General features: G+C 53.9%; 1 protein-coding gene across 1 annotated transcript in view; it reads right to left on the bottom strand.

The window, feature by feature from the left end:
* Positions 1 to 24,582, bottom strand: part of LOC119098618 (carcinine transporter) — a gene marked incomplete in the record, with an annotated part of 52,165 nt that overhangs the window by 4,830 nt on the left and 22,753 nt on the right. Inside the window, 1 exon segment of the mRNA XM_037221590.1 lies at positions 21,196 to 21,355. Within this exon segment, the coding sequence (XP_037077485.1) occupies positions 21,196 to 21,355 (160 nt within the window).

The following is a 24,582-nucleotide window of genomic DNA, read 5'->3' on the forward strand; positions in this document are numbered from 1 at the left end:
ATCTATCTCTCTCTCTCTCTATATCTCTCTTCTTCTCTCTCTCTCTCTCTTCTCTCTCTCTCTCTCTCTCCTCCTCTCCTCTCTCTCTCTCTCTCTCTCTCCTCTCTCTCTCTCTTCTCTCTCTCTCTTTCTCTCCTATCTCTCTTATCTCTCTCTCTCTCTCTCTTCTCCTTCTCCTCTCTCCTCTCTCTCTTCTCTTTTCTCTCTCTCCTGTAGTTGGCGCTGAGGGTTGCTTAGCTGAAGACCTACCTGGTTGTGGGTTACTATCAAATCGGTTCAGCTTTTAATAATTCCCGGCATTTTGGAAGTAATCCAGGGATGTTCATGCCCCACGGGCCGTCAAAAGGCGTGGAATTTCCCGAAAGGTATCAGAATGCGGTAAATGCTCCTTCAGAAGCATGCAGAATTATATCCAAGCATGCTGCTAACCGCCCGGCCGCGTCGACAGACTCGTCGCAGAGTCGCAGGCGACGCTCGGTCCACCGGCAGCGCCGCGCCGCCGAGGCCGCGGCCTCGGCTCAGGTGACACCGCTCACCCCGCTCCAGGTGAGTAGCCTCACCCCGCTGCAGGTGAGTGGTCTCACCCCGCTGCAGGTGAGTGGTCTCACCCCGCTCCAGGTAAGCGGCCTCACCCCGCTGCAGTTGAGCGATCTCACCCCGCTCCAGATGAGTGACCCCACCGCGCTCTAGGTGAGTGACCTCACTTCGCTCCAGGTGGATGGGCCTCACCCCGCTCCGCAGCGCCATCTAGCCGAGGCCGCGTCAACTGCCCGCTGTGTCAACACTGCACGATAGTGCTGTGAGATCACACCCTGGCCAGTCGTGTCCGAGGCGTTGTTGCATGCAACTCTTCAAGGGCCACCCTGTGTTGTACTGTACGTATCCGATCCGTGCATCACTCCCACTCGACAGCGATTCCCCCCTGTCCCGCGCTGGACTAAGTCCGTCTCCTGCGGTTCACAGTCCCAGCTGGTGCCCTGCTGCCAATGCTTACCCACACCGCTCCTTACCCACACCGCTCCTTACCCACACCGCTCCTTACCCACACCGCTCCTTACCCACACCGCTCCTTACCCACACCGCTCCTTACCCACACCGCTCCTTACCCCGCCTACCGCTCCTTACCCACACTGCTCCTTACCCACACCGCTCCTTACCCACACCGCTCCTTACCCACACCGCTCCTTACCCACACCGCTCCTTACCCACACCGCTCCTTACCCACACCGCTCCCGCCTCGCGTTACCCCTGCCGGCACCGGCTGCCACGCCTGTGTTCAGTGCTCTCCTCCGCGCCGGTCTCGGCCCGAGCACGCTCCGAGCGTCGCCCCCTCACGGCGGCCGCCGTCTCGGCAGGCTCTGCGGCTCCTGCACAGCTTCCAGGCGGGCTCGAACGCCGCCGGTCTGCTGAGCGCCGTGCAGACGGCGCAGGCCGGCCTCTGCGCCGGACTGCCCTCTACCAACAGCGCGCCGGCGGCCGTGCTCGGCGACCAGGTCGAGCTGCAGGTGGCGCGGCGCCGGCTGGACGCGCAGTACAACGGCGCCTGGTGGCCGTTCGTGGCCGGCGGCGCGATGGCCAACGGCTCGGCGGTGCGCGGCAGCGCCACCTGGAACGAGTTCCGGCGGCCATGCGGCACAGACCCGGAGACGGAGCAGGAGCTGACGTGCCGGGACGCGTGCGTCACCGCCTGGGTGGCCGACGAGGACCTGCTGGGCGCCGCCGCCGACCGCCTGCAGACGGAGCTGGGGCCGCGCTGGTGAGACCTTACTGGCTGGCTGGCTTTAGCCTGCCGCCTGCTGCTGCGGCGGGAGCTTTCTGACTTGCGCGGCATGGTTCCCGATGGTGGTCTGTGGACTCACCGCGGTGTGCTGTTAGCCTGCCCGGCGAATGAGCCGCGAAACGCGCAGTTTGGCTGGAATCGTCGGCTCGTGGAAGAAGGACGCTGCCTTTGATGAAGTCCCAGAGCTGGGCCTGCCTTTTTTTCTTTTTTCACAATCTTTCCCTGGTCACTTCCCCATAGACTCCTGATCAAAACCTGCTGACAGTGGCACAGGTGGGCTCGTGGCTGTTCTTCAGACCTTCCACCTCCTTCATCTGCTGAACTTCTGGTTTGATCCCTTGACCTGACCTCGTGACGCGACTTGCCTTGTGCCGCCAGGACGGCCGTGCACCATATGGCGCTGCTGCAGCCGGGCACTGCGAGCTCTTTGATGGCCGACGAGACGTTCGAGACGCCATTCGTGTTGAAGCTGGCCTTGAACGGATCGTCCGCAGACGTTCCTAAGGGTCGTATTTTGCAGGTAAGAGCGTCGCCTTGTGCTCGTGGAGGCGACCAGGGCAGGGGGGGGGGGGGGGGGCACCGTCCACATGGTCTTAACCCAGCTGTGACCTGATGTGCCAGAAGCTCGGGTACTTCAGGCGCCATAGTTTAACCAATGGAGGGGCGTTGAAACCAGTGACATTTCTGCATAAGGCATTCGTTTATTGTAATTTCTGTCCTTTTTTTTATATTTCACGTTGTCCTCCATGCGAAGTGTGGTTCCAGAGAAGCTCATTTTTCCGCTGTCTTGAAAGCCAGTCATAGCCTGGAGACCAGGATTGCTCATGCTCACGGCCTCACACCGTTTGCTATGGATTAGTCCCCGAGCACCCAGTCCTCTATGTTTGGTTCTGCTTGAGCTGCATCCTACCGGCCTGTTGCACCGACCCACGTCTGCGCCCGGAGGGGCCGCCAGCCGGTCGACTGTCGCTGGCGTGCGTCATCACCTCCCACCACCCGAAGGCCACCCGCCCCCGCCTGAACCCTCTCCACCCGTCCGCAGTGTCGCAACTGGGTGAACGAGGCCTGGGACGGCACCGACTGCGTGACCAGCCACGTGGCGGCTGGGTCGGTGCGCTGCCACTGTCGCCGGCTGGGCGCCGTGGCCGCGTTCGAGGCGGACGCGCCGAGCACCACCACGGTCGCGCCGACGACGACCGTCGAAGTGACCACGCCCGAAAACATCGCCATGGTCGAGAAGAACTTTACGATCAAGTGAGTGAAACGAAGCAGTTGGCTTCATTGGTTGCTGCACTGCGACATGTCGATATCGTTTTGACCTGCGGATAATGATCCAGACGTGACGTGTGGGTTTGGGTGCGAGCGGGGTGCCGGAGCGAGATGTCGGAGCAAGATGCCGAGGTGAGATGCCGGAGCAAGGTGCTGGAGCGAGATACCGGAGCGAGATGTCGCAGCGAGACGTCGCATCGAGGTGCCGTAGCGAGACGTCGGATCGATATAGTGGAGCGAAACGCCGGAGTGATATGTCGGAGCGACATGACGGGGCGACATGTCGGAGCGAGCTGCCGGTGCCGACACGTGGCCATCACGCGGCTCCGTCCGTTCGCACCGCGCTGGCTGGTCTGAGCTGACTGACGGACTGGTGTGCGCCCACAGGATCGACGCCCCCTACACCCTCGTGGAGGGCAGAGAGGAGGAGTATGCGGAGCACTTTAAGGTGCAGCTGGCCAGCGTTACCAACAGCAGCACGGACCAGATCAACTCCATTACGCTACGCCCTGGTACGGCCCCACCTCCACCACCCCACGGGTCGAGCTGGAGCAGAAACACCGGTACCGCACGTAACTGACCAGGGTGTTGTGGAAGAAGTTCAGGAACCTGTATCGAACGTGCTGTGAGTGAATCGTGGGTGGGTGTCCCTCTCCCATCCCATTCATATACTTAGGGCAAAGTGATCTGCATATAATACATCGTTTTGCATCATGATACTTTACACATCCCATCTGAGCCAGTTTGGTAAAGTCCTGCTCGCTGATTGGTCGCATTCGGATGACGCGTCAGTGGGATGTCGCCCGGCGTTGGATGTCAGTGGGATGTCAGTGGGATGTCAGTGGGATGTCAGTAGGATGTCAGTGGGATGTCGCCCACACAAACCCTATTGTCCCGGGCTTCCTGCGCAGCCCAGACCCGGCGACCAAACCCAGCCAACCTCTTGAAGTTCGGCCCAAGAGTCACCTAACGTCAGCCCAGCGCCAACAAACCTTTGTTCTGGCGCTACGCAGACCTTCACTCGGTGCCAACGGCACCTGACCTCTGCCCCAACGCCACCTGACCCTCGACTTGGCGCTAGCGGCACCCTAACGCCCTAACGCCATCTGACCGTCGACTTGGCCCCAGCGGCACCTGACCTCTGCCCTAACGCCACCTGACCCTCGACTTGGCGCTAGCGGCACCCTAACGCCCTAATGCCACCTGACCCTCGACTTGGCCCCAGCGGCACCTGAACTCCGCCCTAGCGCCATTTGATCTTGACCCCAGCGCCACAGGTCTTAAGGTGTGTCGCTTTCGAAAGGCAGGCGCCGCTGTCATTTTTCTCTCCTCAAAATCGATGCCGATCAAGATTACTCGCAAATGGTTTTTTGACAGCTGGCGGTGATGAAAGAAAGTTGCAGGACGTTTTTACATTCGGTGATTTTGAAATATATTATTGCAGCTTTAAAGACATTTAATCATGTTATTCATGTCCAGCAAGTTTGCTGTCTCTTAGTTTGCACCCGGTTTTAGGCACCTTTCGTTAAAAATCTATGGGGTCCTGCTATATCTCGTGCCCGTATCCAGTTGAAAAGCTGTTGAGAGAGTGAAATCACCACTAACAAACGACGCAAGGACAAGGGAAACGATTTGCCAATTTACCGTTTTCGTAGACAAGGCAAGACAAGACGTCCAAAGACAATTACTCCTTAATCAAGCTGATTCGTGGGGCGGGCGAGCATTGCAGTCACCACGTGGTGTAACAAATAGGCCATCTCTCTCGCTCTCACTCTTGCTCTCGCTCTCGCTCTCGCTCTCACTTCCGCTCCCGCTCCCACGAACTTTCATGGGGTTTTGATGCTGCATAGCTGCACAGGGCAGTGCTATTGCCAGCACTCTGGCGACCATCGCGTGTTTCTGGCAGGTGGAGGACGCGTCTCCTGGCATGGATTCGGGAATGAAACTTGTGTCGTGCACTCGTGTCCGTGCACCAACTTTGTTAGATAGCTGCTCAGCGTCACCTGATCTCGGTCGTAGCTGCACCTATGCCCCGGCCCCAGCGGCACCTGTCCTCGGCCCCAGCGGCCCCTCCCTCGACCCTAGCGACACCTATGCCTCGGCCCCAGCGGCACCTCGACCCTAGCGACACCTATGCCCCGACCCCAGTGGCACCTAAGCCCCGACCCCAGCGACACGTGCGCCCCGACCCCAGCGACACCTATGCCCCAACCCCAGCGACACCTGCGCCCCGACCTCAGCGTCATCCGCTCTCGATTCTAGCGGCACCTATTTCCCAACACCAGCGTCACCAATCCTCGTCCCCAGCACCGGCTGATCTCGGCCCCAGCGGTACCTGTCCTTGGCCCCAGTCCCGGCTTGTCTCGGCCCCAGTGGCGCATCTATCCTCAGCCCCAGCGGCACCGATGTCTCGGCCCCAGCGGTATCTATCCTCGACCCCAGCTCTAGCTGACGAGCGGCGCCGCCCGACAGGCTCGATCCTGATGGACGTGTCGATGCAAGTGCCGGCGCTGAGCAGCCGGACAGGCAACGGGGAGGACACGCTGACCCTGCTCAACCAGATGGTGAAGGACGGCAGTCTGGAGCTGACCGACCTGCAGGGCAACCGGCTGGTCATCCCGCGCGATGGCCTAGGCGGCGTCTCCGCCGACCCCGTCAAGGAGGAAAAGAACACCCAGACGGCCATCATCATCGCCTGCGTCATCGCCGCCATCATCATCATCGTCATCATCGGCGTCATCGTGGCCGTCATTGTCAAGAACAAGAAGCGCTCCAAGGTCGGCTCGATGACGGTGAGCGCGCCGGACGCCGTCAGCGGGGGTTGGGAGTGGGACCGACCATGGTCTGGGTGAGCCGCGCCGCCGCGCTGCATGGCCGACAGCGTTGAGTGCTCAGCCATGCCGAAATGGACGGCATGTGCTGTGATGTCCGTACTCCGGATTGTCGTGGTCTGGCTGCTTCATCCAGCCGAGCATACCCGTGACGACTAGTGTTGTGGTGCAGCCTGATAACAAGTTCATCTCCTCCCAGCATCAATGGTGCCCAGTTAGTCCACCATATGCACAGGCCTGCGCCGGCCGCCTGTCACACCTGTGGGTGTGGCTGGGCGCTGCGGTTGGCTGACGGCCTGCTGCCTGCCCGCCAGAGCCCGACCGACCGCAGCCAGCAGAGCACATACAAGTCGTTCCAGTTCGAGCACGTCATGGATGGCACGGCCGCCTCGCTGGAGAAGTACAGGTCGTCCCGCGGCATGGACGACTCGGACCGGTGAGTTGGCAGAGCGCGCGTTGGCGCCTGGCTCGCCGTGACCCATCCGGTCGGTCGCGCGGTCGCTCAAGATGCAGTGACGTTTTAGAGCGGTGGTGCACCAGCATTTGTGAGTTGCTTGCCAGCGATTCCCAGCACTCGCCGCCTACCAGCGCGACAGAATGTGTTCTGCCCGAGTTCGAGGGCTTGCTTATGATGTGTCTAATCACGTATGAATATCCAGGTCATGAATGAATGTTTCCGGGGTTTGGTCCCGTTGTTTCGCGGCTCATCTCTGGATTGCCCTCGGTTTACGAAGTGCACGTTTGACCTGTACTGCATTCCCCCACGACTACCCGGCCGCAAGAAGCGTCTCTCGCACGTGCTGCTACATGCGCTAGCCTATGCCGATGCCACGATGTACCTTAAAGGCCCATCACTGTCTGCCGCTGGCAGGCCCCCTTATGTGCCTCTCCACGCGTCACGGCGTCACGCCGGCCGTCACGGGTCGACTCTCTCGCCTGTGATGCACCACCACCCGCCGCCGACCGGCGCCAGCCCGCACCGCCCCCTCAGACCGGCCCCGGTCTGCACTGTGCCTGGCTCGACCCGTCTCCCTCCGACACAGCGCCGGGCCGCCGGGCCGCCGCCCACGCGTGCTCGTTTCCAAGCCCCGGGCACCCATCGAGTAGTCCGGGCCGTGCCGACAGGTATCTGGCGGAGACGATGCGCTCGCGATCGGCCGCGCAGCGGCGCGCCAGCGTGCCGCGGCCGGCCCGCTACGACACGCCCAGCAGGGAGCAGCTGGACGCCACCCGGCCCATACCGGAGAGCGTGGTGAGTGCGAACGGGGCGTCCGGCCGGCCGCCGGTGGCGCCTCTGGCGGCAGGTGGAGGAACCACGCAAAGCGGAGGGGCGCGAGCATGAAGCGGCTCTTGGATCTGGAAGCGTCTGAGGATCGTGTGAACTCCGACGCTGATTGGGTTAGGAGCTCCGCAGCAGGCCAGCTCTCGAGTTTCGACCTATGACAGTGAACAGGCGTCTCGCCGCGCTGGAGCTCTGTGACGTGATTGGCTCTTGCTCGGACATCTGGCTGAACAAAACTTGCCACGATCTCCCAATTACCACAACCGACGAAGGACATTCCTCAGGCTACGACGTGGTTATAGGTGCAGTACTAGCTTCAGTTCAGCATCTTGTGCCGCTATGCTAATAACCAATCGGCACATGAAATAATGGGCCCGATCTTGAAACATAGACCTTAAAAAGTATCGAAGATTGATAGAACAATTTTCATCGGCTCAATGCTAAAAATATTCTCAAACGGATCTGATGTACACGGTCGAAGAGGAATGCATATACACTTCGATGAATCGACTGGACAGCTCCTTGTTTTTCACTTCAACATATTCTATGTATATATATATATATATATATATATATATATATATATATATATATATATATATATATATATATATATATATATATATATTATATGTGTGTGTGTGTGTGTGTGTGTGTGTGTGTGTGTGTGTGTGTGTGTGTGTGTGTGTGTGTGTGTGTGTGTGTGTGTGTGTGTGTGTGCCTGTGTGTGCGTGTACATGTATGTTGAGTGTGTGTTTGTATTGCATATCTTGGCTTAATATTTTAGTGGTATGCATATTTCATTGAAAACGACGGCTGATTCAGCCTTGACGTGCTTTTTGATGCATCGTTCGAGGCTCCGACTTTTGTTTTTGTAGTATCGCTGAGGTAAGAAATTACTTGTACAAAATGATTTAGGTGTTTGTTAATATTTTATGTTCTAACATTGCGGTACCTTATTTAGTCATGGGAGAAATACAGCTGTCATAGTGATGAGTTGTTATAAACTTTCGTTTTGAACATGCATGGGCAAGTTGTGCATCTGTATTTTTATGTCATCTCGTAGTACGGAGAAGGTAAATATTTATCTTGCTCTGTTGAAAACAGGTATGTAGAACATAAATATGGGGAAGAGTGCGTCCGAAAGCTGAACGCATGCACTTTTTTTCTAAAGATGCGTCAATTCAAGGTTAACTGAAGAGACCGCACCAGATTTGCTTGGGGTTTTGAACATAAATATTCTATTTGAAGATCATTCCCTGCAGTTCACAGTTCTGCCCTTTACTGGGCATTAAATTCTCTTGTTTCTAAGCTAGACACACCTAAACTTGAGCACACTATCTTGCGCCGCCTCATTCGAAGATACCCAGGCATGTATGACGTCAGATGAACGTTCCATGACTTCTGCCAATGGCTGATGTTGTGCTCAAGGTTTTCAAATGTCTCATCTTCAGGCTTCACATCAGCTCAGGCACTAAAAGTGCAATTTTACATACCATCATCTTAGACCTGCAAGAAATTCTGTCTGAGTAGTTTTCTTGTATTCCAGCCACAGCTCTGAAGTTTTTAGGCTGATTCAATTTACGACCAATCTAAAAGAGCTGCCGTTAATTTGTTATAGCCTGAACGACATTAACGTGGTCTTGAACGGTGTATAAGTGTATAATCGTAATCAAAGGCCCTTGTTTTTTTGGAAACTGAGGTCATAGGTCAAATTAGGTCACGTTACAAGCCTTATTGACTCAAAGGTTATATGGACACATCTTTTAGAACAATGTCGGGATCTGGTTTCGAATGTGCTTTTACCAAACCATTATAGTCTGCACATCGTTTTCAATAGTCTGAAAACAAAATAGATTTCGTGATGTCACCGCGCTTTTTTATCTGCTCTTACGTCCTTGTCGGTATGCTATCCGGCCCAAAACCTGGCAGCATCGTGTGTTGAGTGTACAACACGATGCTCACACATTCATAACACTATACCATATAATTGCCCCACAGACATGTGCTCGTCAAATTAGAAGATTGTGACCTGCTGAAATGCAGCTATCCTCTGCCGTCCCGTGCCGGAATGATTCCTCGCCTCATTGTGAACAGCAGTTTTCTGAGCCGGTACCGATGTTGTGTCAGACGAAATTTGCTGTGTATAAAATAATCAAAACGAGCTGGGTGTTGTCTGGAGACAAATCGGTGCGTATCTATCTATCACTTCTCACTCACTTCCCGCAATCTCGATCAAACGTCGGGACGGCTACGATATAGAGCTACATCTATATATCTATATATAGCTCCATGTTGCCTATAGAGCTGCCAGCGATCGCTTGAGTCATTGTTGCGTAAAGCTTTTCTCGCCAAGCTTACGAAATTTATTTCTTAGTGACTGTCAAGCAAGGGTGTACATAAAACGCGAAACTCAAGTGGCATGGTGTTTTGAGTTTTGTGTTGTCATGTGCGAATTTTGATCAATTTACAACATGCTGAACCTCCCATGTGAGTTTTACCTTAAATGACTTCAACATAACTTTTAAAATATGTCATGCGACTTTGTCCACCAATGCCTCTCTGTAGTTAAGGAGTAGCAGAGTGTTTCTTCGTGCTTTATCGTGCCAACCACAATATCGTATGATATCGCTTGTTCTTCATATAAACTGTCATGCCAATGCACTGATAAAGAAGGAAGCATCTCGCTCAACACCGAGCTATGCCTATGCTTGCTGCCATGACCCATCGCCCTCTAGACGGGCCATCGCCATCGCCATTTTGACCTCTGAATGGCACCGTTGCCCAACGAACAAGCCCGGTGATGGCTGGGCCGACCGTGACCTTGACACGCACGGTGACCTCTGGCCACGCCGCCTCGCCCGCCTCCGCGTGCTCTCTTACATTAGCCGCTTCTGCCTTCCAGTCGGGCGCGCCGGCCCCCTGACTGCGGGTATGTACGGGCTGGCCTCTGTCCCTCCCCCCCTCCCGGGCCCCGTGCGCCCGTCTGCTTGACCGCAGGGCGCGGCCGACGTCAGCGGCTGTGCGGTCTGTAGCTGAGATGTAACAGGGGCTGATCGGTTGTCCTGCCTGGCCTTTATTGTAGTCCATAGCGGACAATGAAAAATCAATAATTTTGACCTCTGAGGATACATGCGATTAGGCCTGCACACCAAGCCATTCAAGAGTATAAATTTATCCACAAAAAAGCCGATGTTGGTCCGGGCTTCTCTTGTGTCTGGTTGTGAATCACAACCAAAGTCTGGTTGTGGTTCACAGCCAGACTTTGGCGCCGACAAGAAAGGGTACGGCTTGAGTTGCTTTCCCGCCGGTTGGCACGGCGCTGGAGCGCTAGCACTTCTCGAGTGGACCCCGGGGCAGCCTGTCAGGTCTTCCGTCTGTTGACCCCGATTTCGCTGGCGTCGCCTGCCTGGCCCCTGCCCTCACGGTCAAGCCCAAGCACCGACTAGGTACTGGAGCACGCCACACTGGCGGTCTTCATGATCGGGCGAGGGCAGGCGGTCACCCCGCCTGTGATAGGTCCAGCTGGTGATCACGGCAGACGGGGCGCGGGGCCCTGGCAAGGGTGTCCTTGCATGCGAGTGAGGCTGACGTCTTGACCTGACACACTCCGTTGTTGTTGTGGGGCTGCCATTTTGACCTAACACTCGTTTGTTGATGTGGGGCTGCGGTTTGGCCCCGACACACTGTCCTTGTGATGCTGGGGTTTCGGCTTGACATTCTTTCGCTGTTGTGTTGTAGTTGCAGTTGGACACTGTCGCCATGGTTTTCGTTGACAAGTACTGTACTTCTGCTGTGGTCTTGTACACTCCGCAACATTTTCCTCTGGCACCATTTGCTTTACTAAACCGCTGGCCGTGTTCGATCTGATACACCAAGTAATTGCCGTGAAGGGTTGATTTGAAGCCGACGCGCTTTAAATAAAATTGTAAGGTGTTATCTTCATATTCAAGCGCAATGTGCCCGTTGTCGGAGTAAAGCTGTTTTTCAGCACATTGTCCTTGTTGTGAGACTGTGTGTATTGAGTATTCATAAGTGGATAATGAATTTTAAGTTTGTCTCAGGCACAGCTAACCGTAGTACCTTGTTACAGTTTTAGATATGTGAGCAAACTAATTTGGAGTACTTTTCGTTGACACCAGTCGCTTTAAGAATGTTATTTTGACAGGACAAGTTATTGTCATTGGTCAAAGACGTACTGTAGAAAATCCTCACGTTACAGTACAGGCCAGCAATCTCTTCCTCTAAAATTCCCGCAACAGCTGTATAGCTATCGTCTTGACCTTAGTGTGGTCTGTCCTCACAAGGAAACGCAAAATTACTTTCCTGTCGTAGCAAGAGGTTGACCAGTTTTAGCCAGTTCTTTTAACTTATTTGGTTTTGATGCACACTTTCAGAGGATCTGAAATTTTGCGTCGAAAACAGATAAGATGACATGACTGCACAAAACGGACCAATATCTCTTCAGGGCTGAGTGAACAGAACTGACCAAGTTCTCCTTTTATAAGTGGTTCCTATCACGCACGTACACACGCACATAACGATAGTCGTACGCCCCTTGCTTTCCCTCGTGCTCTTGTCCTCTGTTGCCGTGCTCCCAAAAGTCCCCGTTGAACTTAGCAATGTGCAGTGGCAATCGTCGGCTCTTTGCCGTCGTCCGTCCAGTGTAAGTCGTAAAAGCAGCTTCATCAACCGAAGCCACATACAGGCGTTACTCCCGTATTCAGCCGCCGCGCAGCCGCGGGGTATTCGTCAGCTGGCGCGAACGACAGCACGGTCGCGCATATGGAGCCGGCAGGAACGACAGCACGACCGCGCATATGGAGCCGTCAGGAATCGCTGTGTACCGTGCGGTGGCAGCTGCCTTCTTGCCACGCTCAATGTGGGAGCTTGTTGGCTGGAAGTTCCTCCATGCTTTACGCACGGGATATTTTTTACATCTCATCGATCAGATCGCTCGTGCTTGCACCTCGTAAGCTGACATGGTTACCACGTGAGCTGACATGGTTACCACGTGAGCTGGCATGGTTGCCACGTGAGCTGACATGGTTACCACGTAAGCTGACATGGCTACCACGTAAGCTGGCATGGTTACCACGTAAGCTGACATGGTTACCACGTAAGCTGACATGGTTACCACGTGAGCTGACATGGTTGCCACGTGAACTGGCATGGTTCCACGACATTTGCGCTACAACAAAAACCTCCACCGACAGGAGTGCTACGACAATGCCTCTACTGCCAATGCTGGCACACTTCCTTGCCTCTGCTGCAGAAATTTCTACGCCACACAAGTGACACACGACGTAACTCATGCTTCAAAAGTTAAACCCGTCGTTATCTTAACTGCGGAAGCTTATGCAGTTATTGCTTACGCATAACATCACTTCTGCTGCAAAGGCATGAGCTTTCTCGTGTGGCACTTATGTCGGGCCACACGAGTAAACCTGTGTTTCCAAAAAGTATAGTCATCGTTTATGTATATGTAGATATATATATATATATATATATATATATATATCTAGATCTAGATGTAGATGCATATATATATATATATATATATATATATATATATATATAATGCAATATATTATGCTGCAAAAGCCTATTCAGGCTTCACGTTTGCACGACATGACCTTCACTGTTAATGCTTGTTAATGTCACGTGCAAGCAAAGGCTGTATAAGTCTGCTGTAGAAGCACTCGGGCGATTGTCGTATAGTACTCAGGTCGTTATAAGTCTTTATAGTATAAATCATGCCGCGTATACCTGATGTCGTAACACCCCTGTCGAGTTTTTTAGTTTTTTTTTTTAGAGTTTTTGCCGTGGCACTAACGTCGTGAAACCAGCTGACATTCCAGAAATGCCTTTTGGATATAGTTCTGCCCAAGATTTTGTCACAGCGTGGTGTATAAGCTTGCATTATCAAACATTTATCTAATAACACACTCATGTGAATTTGATGTGCGTGTGCACTTGTCGGGTTTCCCTTGCATGTGGTCTATTCTTGTACGTGTTGGAATATGTTTGTAACATGGTATTTACACCAGTGTTGAACCCAGTTTTTTTAGACTTGCGTGGCTAATAGGCTGGGGCGACTAAAGTGCCCGTGAGCCAAGCGGTGTAAAAGTTTAGGTGCGAGTGGCACCTAACATAAATTGAGGGCGACGCGTGCATGACACGCACCATGACGTAGGCGTGTCCCCGTACACGTGCTCATCCATTTTAAGACACCCGTACGATTTGCACTGAAGCCTGAAGCTCCACCCAAGTCACAAGCCCTGCTGTCATTCATCCCTCCAGCCGTAAGCACGACAAAACAGCTTGCGGCGATTGGTAAAGTCAACTGGTGAAACGGCTTTTTATTGAGCTTAATCGAAACTTCTCGCATGACGCTATTTCTTGAAAAGGTCTCGTAAATCCAGGCGTCGCAATGTCGGCTTATGTCCGTGTTGTAAAGTCAGGTATCCCAGTGTAGATAAACGTCCGACAGCTGGCCCATCCGAGGTGAGCGACACACAACACTCGATAAGCGTTGTACCGTTGTAGCGCCCTGTATTGTGTACTGCACTTTCCACCGTCAGCCATCAGTGTTGGGGGACGATCGGCGGACTTGCCGTCGCGTGTGATCTCCTGCCCGGCCCGGCTGACCAGTGTTTGGGGCGCTGACTGGCCGAAGGCATCCGGCCATCTGGCAGCCCGGCGACGCGCGCCCCCATGCCTGTGCTGTGGAGGGCAGCCCTCTATGTCTGTCGAGTACAGCTTCCCGGCCCGCGGAGGCCGGCTGGCTGACTCTTTGGGCGGGTCCGCTAGGACCGGCACGGCGACGGCGCCGCCTGCAAGCCGTTGGCTTGGAGCGGGACTAGTGCACCCACCGTCTGCTGCGTTCTCGTTCTGGAAAGTGGGACCGTGACTGGCCAAGCGTCGGCAAAAGAGCCCTCATGAACTGCAACCACTCGTCATGTGCCATGTCCGCCTCTCTTGCAGAAAGAGAGAATCGAGAAGATGCAGAACCATCTGCCCGGCACACCGGAGGAGACGTGGACAAACTGAGAGCCTTACCGTTGAACCGGAGCGACGCGAGTGACATCTCGCGGCGCGGCCGCCAACGTCGCCGGACGCGCAGGTGTCAGCGACCGAAGTGTGTTTTGCTTTCCTATGAGTCTTGTGTGGCAGCTGTCCATGCATACCAGCCAGGCTCGTTCGCTTATGCAAGTTGTTGGGAATTTATCTTTAAACTATAGATGTTAAATGATGGAATATCGTCTGGTGATCGCTCCGAGTGAAATGTTAACTGTGATACCCACATGAATTATTTGCAATTCTTGCAAAGCCTTACGGAATGTTCTTGGGGTACTATTCTGTCTGTACAATGGACCAAGTGCTATGATAATGCCTTGCTGCCTTCATGTTGCTTATTTACGCAGGTGGAATGGTGATTTTGACATTTTATCGAATATTTTTTTATTTTGTGTACTTTTTGTTCATGGCAAATACATTTTCGTGCATTAAGGTGGTCGTCTAATGGGCTCATCTTCCTGCACAGTCGACATTTGGCGGACCATCTAACGTGTTTGCTTGCGCTGCGGACTTTTTTGCATTTTTCTGTATGTTGACCTTCGAGTATACTGTTAGAATGTATGGGTTGGAGGAATCATCACTACCATAAGCATTCAAAACTGGAACGATTCATCCGTGAATTTTCGTTCTTATGTGGGGATCCACACAGACGCAGGTGGATATGAGAATATGCATTCCGGTGCTAAGAGCCCGCATAAATCGGACAAAAACAGGTGGACATACCTCAGCTTTGGAATCCTGCTAAATGCCGAAGTTTCACCTAGAAACACAATGCTTGAAAGATCTCTTAGAAAATAGCGCACTGAAGTTACTTTTTTGAGACATCAAAATGCCGCATGCCACTTGCCACCATTACGCACGTGGTTCCCACAGCTCAGCTCGAGCCCAGCGCTCTGATCTGTTGATTGCACTGCGGGCAGCTACGGCTTCTGTACCATTGTTTTTTATCTGTCTCTGTATAGGTGGCTGGTGATGTCGCATGTTTTGTTTAGTGACACGACTGATTTACATTACATCATATTGGCTAAGGCTGGAGAGACCCAGGTACACCTATCGAAGCTAATGCATGCGCGGGTCTCAAGTTGCGAGGGGAAAATACGCGGCGGCGCGCGCGCGCGGTGTCGCACGACACACGTATATCTCCCCCATCTCGGAGGCGCTCGCGACTGGAGCCGAGCAGACTATGGGAACAGACCTGTCCCTTCCTGCCCACCTCTGTCGCCGCTCCGGGTGACGTCATCGCCTCTGCCGGCGCTCCAGTAACGTCATCGCCTCTGTCCGTGCTCCGGGTGACGTCATCGCCTCTGCCGCCGCTCCGGGTGACGTCATCGCCTCTGTCGCCGCTCCGGGGGACGTCATCACCTCTACCGCCGCTGCTGGTGACGTCATCGTCTCTGCCGCCTGCTTCAGCTGACGTCATTGGAGCAGCGCTACACAACTGGTAGACTTCTCAAACATTGGACTTTCATCTCCTTCGTCCGGATGAACTGAAAAACCGAACCTCGACGGTGGCAAGTCAAGTTCCGCCGAGACATTGGTGATGGGGATCTACTTTTGAGCGGGTCAAGCTGGATGTGGACCGATGTTATCCCAAATGACCGGCTTCTGATAGTGTCTACACAAGCAAGGTAATATCATCGGTAATAAAAGGACATGGTTTATAAGAGAGAAGGCTCATAAACTACGACGGCCAACGCAAGACTATTAGCAATTTATGGAGGCGAACATAATTGAAACTAAGGCAGAGCAAGTGAATTCCATCCACCAGCCCTGCAGCCCATCGACCCTGTTGAAGCCGTTGTGTACCGTAACTGGCCAAATTCTCCCAATGTCTACATGTGACGCTTCTTTTCATCAAGGCCAGCCATCCCTGTCAGTAAAACCCATCATACTCAATGTCAGTTCGACCGTTTTTTTTCCATCCGCGAGAAAGAAGTTTTCGTGGCCTTCTTCGAAATCACCGCTACTCACCGAGATAAAAAGTAAAGAATACGCAGCTCTCACCAAAACCTGTGAAGCTTTCCTTGCATTTCGGCAAAACACAAAGAAGTATTTCAGCACCCGAATGTGTGCATGCATTTTCTATTAACAATATGCTGTCTCAAACCTGGAAAGGATTTCAGACTAATGCAAATGGGAATGATCAGTTCGTCGCTTCTAAAACGCACTGAAGCATTACAGTAATCGAAGTGGAAAAACATGTCACCACACAAACCGCTCCACTTAAGGCACTGATTTGCGCACGAGTTAGGTGTCCACATCGTACGCACGATCCACACAGGCGCAAGATTCACCCATCCACGAATCAGCAATGGTCCACAACGCTTTCCAGCGCATACTTCGCTCGTTCGTGTCAAGTGCGGGAATGCGCCAAAGCTGCGCAGCAGCCTCGTAAGACTGCAGCCGCCTGCAGCTCGTCGGGACCGTGTGAGCACTCATCTCGCCGGGTCCGTGTGAGCGTCACATCACCGGGACCGTGTGAGCGTCACATCACCGGGACCGTGTGAGCGTCACATCACCGGGACCGTGTGAGCACCATCTCGCCGGGTCCGTGTGAGCGTCACATCACCGGGACCGTGTGAGCGTCACATCACCGGGACCGTGTGAGCGTCACATCACCGGGACCGTGTGAGCATCATCTCGCCGGGTCCGTGTGAGCGTCACATCACCGGGACCGTGTGAGCGTCACATCACCGGGACCGTGTGAGCGTCACATCACCGGGACCGTGTGAGCGTCACATCACCGGGACCGTGTGAGCGTCACATCACCGGGACCGTGTGAACATCACATCGCCGGGACCGTGTGAGCGTCACATCACCGGGACCGTGTGAGCGTCACATCACCGGGACCGTGTGAGCGTCACATCACCGGGACCGTGTGAGCGTCACATCACCGGGACCGTGTGAGCATCACATCGTCGGGACCGTGTGAGCCTCAGATAGTGGGCTTTGTGTCCGGCGGCGCGCCGTTCCTCGCTGGCGCTCCGACCGTCACCTCTTTACGCTCCGTCACCTCTTCGGAGCGTCAGCCCCACCTGCCCCGGTGGCAGGCGCTCTCCGCCCCGCGGCCGCCCAGCCAGGGCAGCTAGTCCCGGGAAGAGAGCTGGGCTCGCGCCACGGCCTCTAGGCGACGACGACAGTGCTCCGGTGCCGCCGAATCCACACCAGTAATCTCCTGTGCTCGCCACACGCCTCCCGAGACGGCGCCTGTCGACCGCCGCTCTGTCCACGCCCAATTATTGAGAGCTGCTTTTGTCAATAATGACACCATCCAACCACTGCTAGCGCCCACACGAGAGTGTCGCGGGACAGCGATAGCAGAGCTGCAGAGGGCCGCATCAGCGGACATCGCGCCAGGTATGACGGCTCAAACTAGACACTGTGCGCAGCGCCAGCGGAATCAGTCTGACGCCCGCCCGCAGAACGGTTCAGGACGCCACCTCCTCCCGTAAAATGGTCCAGGGCGCCACCTCCGTCCGCAACACGGTCCATGGCGGCACCTCCGCCCGCAGAACGGTCCATGGCGGCACCTCCGCCCACAGAATAGTCCATGGCGCCACCTCCGCCCACAGAACGGTCCATGACGCCACCTCCGCCCGCAGAACGGTCCATGGCGCCACTGTCGGCGCGGGGCGTCGCTAGGAGACCAAAGAGCGCTGCTGGCCGTCCGGCGCCGCTGACTCGCCGTGCGCCACCTCCGCGAAGCCGTTGTACGGCTTGATCTTGGTCAGAGCGAGCGCCTCTGGGCCCTCGTCTCCAGCGCCGCCGTCTGGTCTCCGGCGCGCAGTCCTTCGGCTGGAAGGACAGCACCACTTGTGAGGGTCCGACAGGTAAGCGCAGCTCGTCGACTGTGCTTGGATAAAGTCTTGTTGGACTGGCATCGTTGACGGTAGACTCAGGGTACAAGAACTAGCAGTACCAAAACTTACCGCCAAAGTTGCTTGAAGGTAGTAAAGAAGGAACGACATGCGTTCTCCCTGCTAGCCACGCACAACTTTCTTGGCTGTCCCTGAGCAAGGACAACGGAGCCTCCAAGGAGTATGGAACGTGCACTTGCACACTACGATGATTCAGCACACAGCCATACCGTCACACGGTCAAGAACGCAGTAAACCACGGCAGGTCAGTGAGAATCTACCCAGGAAGACAGCATCCACGTGGCCGGCATGACCGTTTACCCGGGCTGCGCCTCACCGGAACCAGCCGAACATCCGAAGCGTGCCCTTTCCGAAGTTCTCTCCCTCTTCCATGGTTTCGGGCAAGTGCTGGTGGGCCGTCTCAGGCAGGAAGAAGGACACGAACGCCCCCAATAGGGTCACCGTGCCCATGATAATGAGTGGCACCAAGCGCCCATACGCCGCCTGAGGACCACATTGACACACCTCTTTTACACTGTCACTGCCCGGCAAACGGCCTAGCCCATGCTCGTATTCCTGGCTCATGAGCTCGGCATGTGACGTTTTACAGCGTCAATGCCAACACACGCACACAGATCACGTACGTTTGAGTCCACGTCATTATCGCAGCGAACCAAAGAGCAGGTAAATAGCCTCTCCTGCATAAGCTGAATACTAATGTCAATTCAGGCCGTCTGGTCTGAACCAGCTGGACAGAGCGACTAACGCGACTAGTACAGCGGCACGCTGGCTGCTCACCAGCGCCAAGATCTGCGGGAAGCAGAGCAGGCCGAGTCCGGCGAAGAACGAGGCCAGCGCCATCGCCTGTGAGCGGATCACCGTCGGCAGCAGCTCGCCCGCGAACACGTAGATGACGGCGAAGCTGCCGGCGATGCCGAACTTGCCGATCATCGCCAGCGTCACTGTCACCCAGACCGCCTCTGCAACAGGGGGTCAAGCTGTGTGCCACGATCCACAGACGACACGCAGCTCCGTACTGAGCGTTCCTCGGCACTGGCACTAGCAGCGGTGTAGTTTTCTATTCAGTTGGAGGGGGGGCATATTCAAGGTGGGAGGGCGAGGGGTGAAGCCCCCCCCCTTCCAGCTTGGGCTTCAGTCTCCTTCCATTTTGAAAAGAAAATGGTAAAATCGTGGAAGAAATCTGTTAATTGGCATATTTCGGGCAGGTTGAGTCAATTTTCTCTGTCCATTTCCGAACTCATTTCGCAAAACTACGCCCTGAGTAGTCAGTACAACTAGTCGTTGCTGGCACTCGGCACTACCGGTCGGTACTGAGTGGACAACTTCGATTCGCAGCGATACAGGTACAGCGAGGCATAACCTCATTTTATAGGATCAACGAAACCTTTCGCTGTGTGGTGTTTCGAAGACGCTTGGAGTCCAGCTGTGCACACAACAGCCAACGAAATCCTCCAAACTCGGACCTGTGCTTACCGGAATGCTCAAAGACGCTGATTTCTGGGCCACAGGCTGTGTCGAGACACAAACCTTTGGGCGACGCGCTATCCCGAGCCTTCAGCCTTCGGCCAAGAGACCGCCTCACGACGCTAACCTCTGGGCACGAGGATGCAGCTGATGCAGGCCAGGCCACCCAGCAGCATGGTGGCGCAGAGGCTCCATCGGCGACCCCAACGGTCCATCGTGTACAGGATGATGAAGTAGGACGGCACCTCCACCACAGCACCGATGAAGAACGCCAGGTAGTCGGACACGCCCAGGTTGGTCGTGTTGTAGCTCAGCCCGTTGTACACGATGGCGTTGGCTGTCCAGCTGAAGGCGATGATGAGGAACTTCTTGCGGATGTTGGGGTAGCCGAAAATCAGCAGTCGCATGGATACAGGCTCTGGACTCACCGGCGTCACCGCGTTCAGCTCCTGCAGGCATCATGGACAGGAGGGTCTCGAATGTGAACATCGGCATATACCGGACACGTGGCATTTTGGTCATGGTCCTTGCATCGTTTTGCGAAGGGGGTAGCGAGGGGATCCTCTTCAAGTTGTTTTGCCGCCAATTTTGGAAGACTTTTCGTGATTCACTGACAGAGATTGCGGGTGATCATGCTATAAACGCAGAAGGCCGCAAATGCAGACAGTCAGCTATCAGATGACGTGATCACGTTCCAATCAGCAATCAAAGCCCTGTAACTGTAATACGAGTTCACTGCCCACGGCCAGTTTCAACATATCGACATAGCGCTGTCCAGAAATCGGTAGGGCAGCCCTGCTATGTGCCCCAGCAAGGCCAACCTAACACAGAGAATGAGTCTCAAGACATGTCGTGGTCTCCCCAGAATCGGCGCATTAGGAGAAAGGACACGTCCTGTTACAGTTTCATGCAAATACACGATGTGCAAGAATATGAAAACGACAGCCTTACGGTTACACTCCTCAGATAGTTCTTCGGTATAGGCTTCTTGTTGACTTTAGCCATTTTCTGCACGATTTTCTCGGCCTCAGCCATCCGGCCCTGCTTGTATAAGCCACCGCGGCGATTCAGGAATGATCCACCAATATCTGCCCGACACGGTCATCTGTTTACGGTGATGCGGCGACACTTGAATTTCCCTTTACAACACGCCGGTTCGAACATGATCCACCGGTGTCGCAATAGCCCCGTGACGCCTATAATATGCGTCTGCCTCCCATACACACATCACAGTAAATGGTGATGTGGCCAGTGCTCGGCCGGCTCCGGCTCCACCCGCATGACAATAACATCGAGACGTTGATCAAACCAAGGCCGGGAAAGCGCCAGATGGTGGCTTGCAGTGCTTGGTTGTTGTCCAAGTCAATCAAGTTTGTATTTTCTGACGTATAAAGCGGATGAGGCCGTATGGTACAATTAATCACGCTGCCTGGTTGGCCATGTCCACGGAGGCATGCCTTGTAAATGACATTTCGAGAGATACAATCTACGACAGCAGCGGACGCCGAGTACGAGACCTGCAAACACTAAGACTGGCCCCCTGACATCCGCCCGAGCCGCATTCCCTGAACTGTCAACGTCCCACACCACGGACGTGGCCGGCATACTTACGACACAAGCACGACGAACGGCACGGACAGAGCGAGCGTCAGGGTGAACCAGTGCCGGCAGAGGTACGCTATGCCGGCCATCACCGCCAGCGCGCCGGCGAAGAACACGCAGATGATCATGCCGGCGAACGTGCGGTACGACGGACCCATCATCTCCAGCGCTGCAAGCGGCCGGCACCGGGTCAGCGTGGGCGACGAGCAGCAGGGAGACGGCGGCCGCGCCTCTGACCCAGTCTGTGAGGGCCGCTCCAGCTGGTGACCTCAGTATTGTGCCAACATGGACAGTCACTGGGCTTTACATCAACGATAGGGCGCATTCCGCCAGTGCCGTCGACACAGACGCAGTTGTATACACTACAATTACAGCTAGTCGCATTGCAAATATTTAAGCGAAATCTTCAGCAAAATAAAAATGATTGATATCGCTAGATAATTGATGTCGCAGCTGGGTCTGGAGCATTGTGAGCCAGTTCCACGTCAAAGCATTTCCCGGCAAAACCAGGTTGCATCAAAGAGAACTTCAGCGCCACATCATTCCTCAACGACAGAAATGTTACGGACAAAACATTTATATGTCAATGCTTTTACATATAAGTTTCTGCGGTGCACGTCTCTTCGCGACCGCACCACTACACGACACAACTGTTGCGGGTCGCGGGTTGCAGGCATGGGGACGAAACCGACTTGGGCTTCGGCTTTGGCTTCACGCCGTGTGAAACGGCTGGCTTCGGCTTTGGCTTTGACTGCGTAACATTTAAAGCAGCTGGCTTCCATTTTGGTTTCAGACAAGTTTTGGAGTGTGGTTATGACTTCGGCTGCAGGGGAATTTGAACTGGTAGGTTCGGCCTTATCATGACTATTTTTTTAATCGCAGGTGCGGCTGTACTTTGCAGAAAACGGTCCTGTCTGTTCCCCCAACGCCACCGCACCACACATTTTTTTTCAAGGCTGCAGCGCATGAATGACTGAAGGCCAAAACCAGCCCATCATTCTCAGGACCAATTACATCTGAAGACGGCCGCAGAAATGACTGCGCGAAGCGTTTTGTACATGCTAGCACACGCAACAAGGACGACATACCGAAACAAGCCGCCATCTGTAATGCAAACACCTTATCTCAATCATTCCGCCATCAGCCAAAACCTTATACAATTTCCTGATCCTATGCCGTCCTGGCTCATGCAAAAGTCGCTTTGGTTCGGAAAATAAAGTTGGATAAAATATTGGGCTTTTGCTTAGGCCTAGTCATTTTAGACAATGGCTTTGGCTCCGGCTTTGGGTTTCCGAATTTCAAAACCGCTGGCCTTGGCTTCTGCATCTCGTGTACAAAGCTCACAGACACTGGCTTCGTATTCGGCTTAGCCTTTTAACAGCCAGTGACTTTGTATAAAGCCACTGGCTTTGATTATGGCTCGCAGCTACGAACTTCAAAGCCACCGTCTTCAGCTTTGACTTCAGCTTCATTGCATTGTCTTGACCTCAAATCGGTTTGGAAGCCAGAAAACTAGCATTGCCCCCCCACCCCCATTTCAAAACCCCACACATGCGAAAACCCGGGCGCAGATCATCCCGTTTCAGTTTGACTTTTACAAACAATGAATAAGAGGAGATAGCATTGCCGACCGTTCAAAACAAATGACATGAGTTGTTTCGACGGATGCTGCCCTGAACTTACTCCAAATATAGACATAGAAAATGCCTGAAGTGACCACTCGCAACAGTCACGAGCTCGCAGCTTTGCATCTATTTTACCTTCCAAATATTTCCAACTAAGCTTTTCTTAGACACTTTTGCGACAATGGAACCGAGCTCCAGGTCGTTCGTATCTGTTGTCGGCACCGTCAGCGCTCCCTAACGAATGATCTGTAATAACCATCACTAAGCGCAGTGCCAAGAGGGGCGGGGGAGCGAAAGCGGGAGGGACTCTGCCCCATCTATGATCGGATACAAGGGGGAGTTCCTCCCTACCCGAACAACCTTCTTGTAGTGACCAATGTATTTTTTTTTCGCACAGCTCTTCGCTTACGGGCCCTTATTCCCTTTAATCGTAAGTTCCATCATATTCATAGCGTTGAATTGTCATAAATGCTAGTGTGATGCTACGAAGACTGCAAAAGATCGCTCGGCGTCATTGCCCTATACTGACCGAGCACATTCAATGACTTTCGCACCCAGAGTTGAAAGCCGAATTAGGAAGTGATTGGATCAGCACGTGACTGCATCCTATGAATATTCGACATTTTAACGGCAATGGAAACTTGATACTGAATTACGCAGTGTGTTTTACTTGAAATGCCAATTTTAGGAGTGTAAGTGGAGATACAGTTTTAGGAAAGGATTGGGACGAGATGTTAGTATCACGGATGCAGTAATTGTTCGGACCATCGTCGCCAATGATGTGTTAGTATGTGCTCAACTTTTCGGCCAGTTACCTCTCCGAACGGCTTCCAACTGGCGACAATGGGAAAATCTGAGCCTCAAGCTGGCACGCACGCAATCAACTGACATGCTTGTGCAGATGCAGATCCAAGACATCACTCGGGCAGGACTAAAAGCGAAAGTTCCGATTCCGACCAAACGGGCCGGACGAATAAAAGACAGAGTGCGCCGTGCTCTGACGAAAGAGCGCACAGTCTTCCATCGTCAGTCCAATATAAATCTGGAAACGTCAACATCAAACGACGAGCCACAGGTGGGATCACAAGTAACAGCAGAAGTAGATCTCAACCGTACACTGATCTCCGTCAAAAGAGCTTACACAGACGAAGATCAAAGGGCAAAGAAGATCCACATCCAAGAGATGGAGATGCTCAAGAACAGCAACATAATATCCAATTCCATGCCACAACCAACTAAAGCAGTGGTGAACATGAGTGATAAACAGCTACCAAAGCATGAGAAGGAAATGCTGAATAAAGGGCGAAACTTCGCAAGCATAAAACCCACGATAAACCACCTGGACGGCGTAGCTCCCACAGAAGAGGCTGCAATGAAAATCGAGAGAAAACGTGAGGATGAGCTTTGCTGAAAAGTCAGGCAAACATTGGAAAGGACCAAACCACCAAAGCCAAATGTGACCAGAGAAGCACGAGCGGCCATCAAAAGACTCAAGAATGACGACAACACTACAAAGAGGAGCATGCGCGCAAGCTGAGCGACCTGGTGAGTGATGAGACATACGGCAAGCTGAGCGACCTGGTGAGTGATGGGACATACGGCAAGCTGGGCGACCTGGTGAGTGATGGGACATACGGCAAGTTGGGCGACCTGGTGAATGATGGGACATACGGCAAGCTGAGCGATCTGGTGAGTGATGGGACATACGGCAAGCTGAAGAGGGATCCTGCACCAACAACCGAACGAAAACCGACCGTACTCCTGAAGAAGA

The sequence above is a fragment of the Pollicipes pollicipes genome, unplaced genomic scaffold (genome assembly GCF_011947565.3).
Source record: "Pollicipes pollicipes isolate AB1234 unplaced genomic scaffold, Ppol_2.1 Scaffold_4740;HRSCAF=5597_pilon_pilon_pilon, whole genome shotgun sequence".
Lineage (NCBI taxonomy): Eukaryota > Metazoa > Arthropoda > Thecostraca > Pollicipedomorpha > Pollicipedidae > Pollicipes > Pollicipes pollicipes.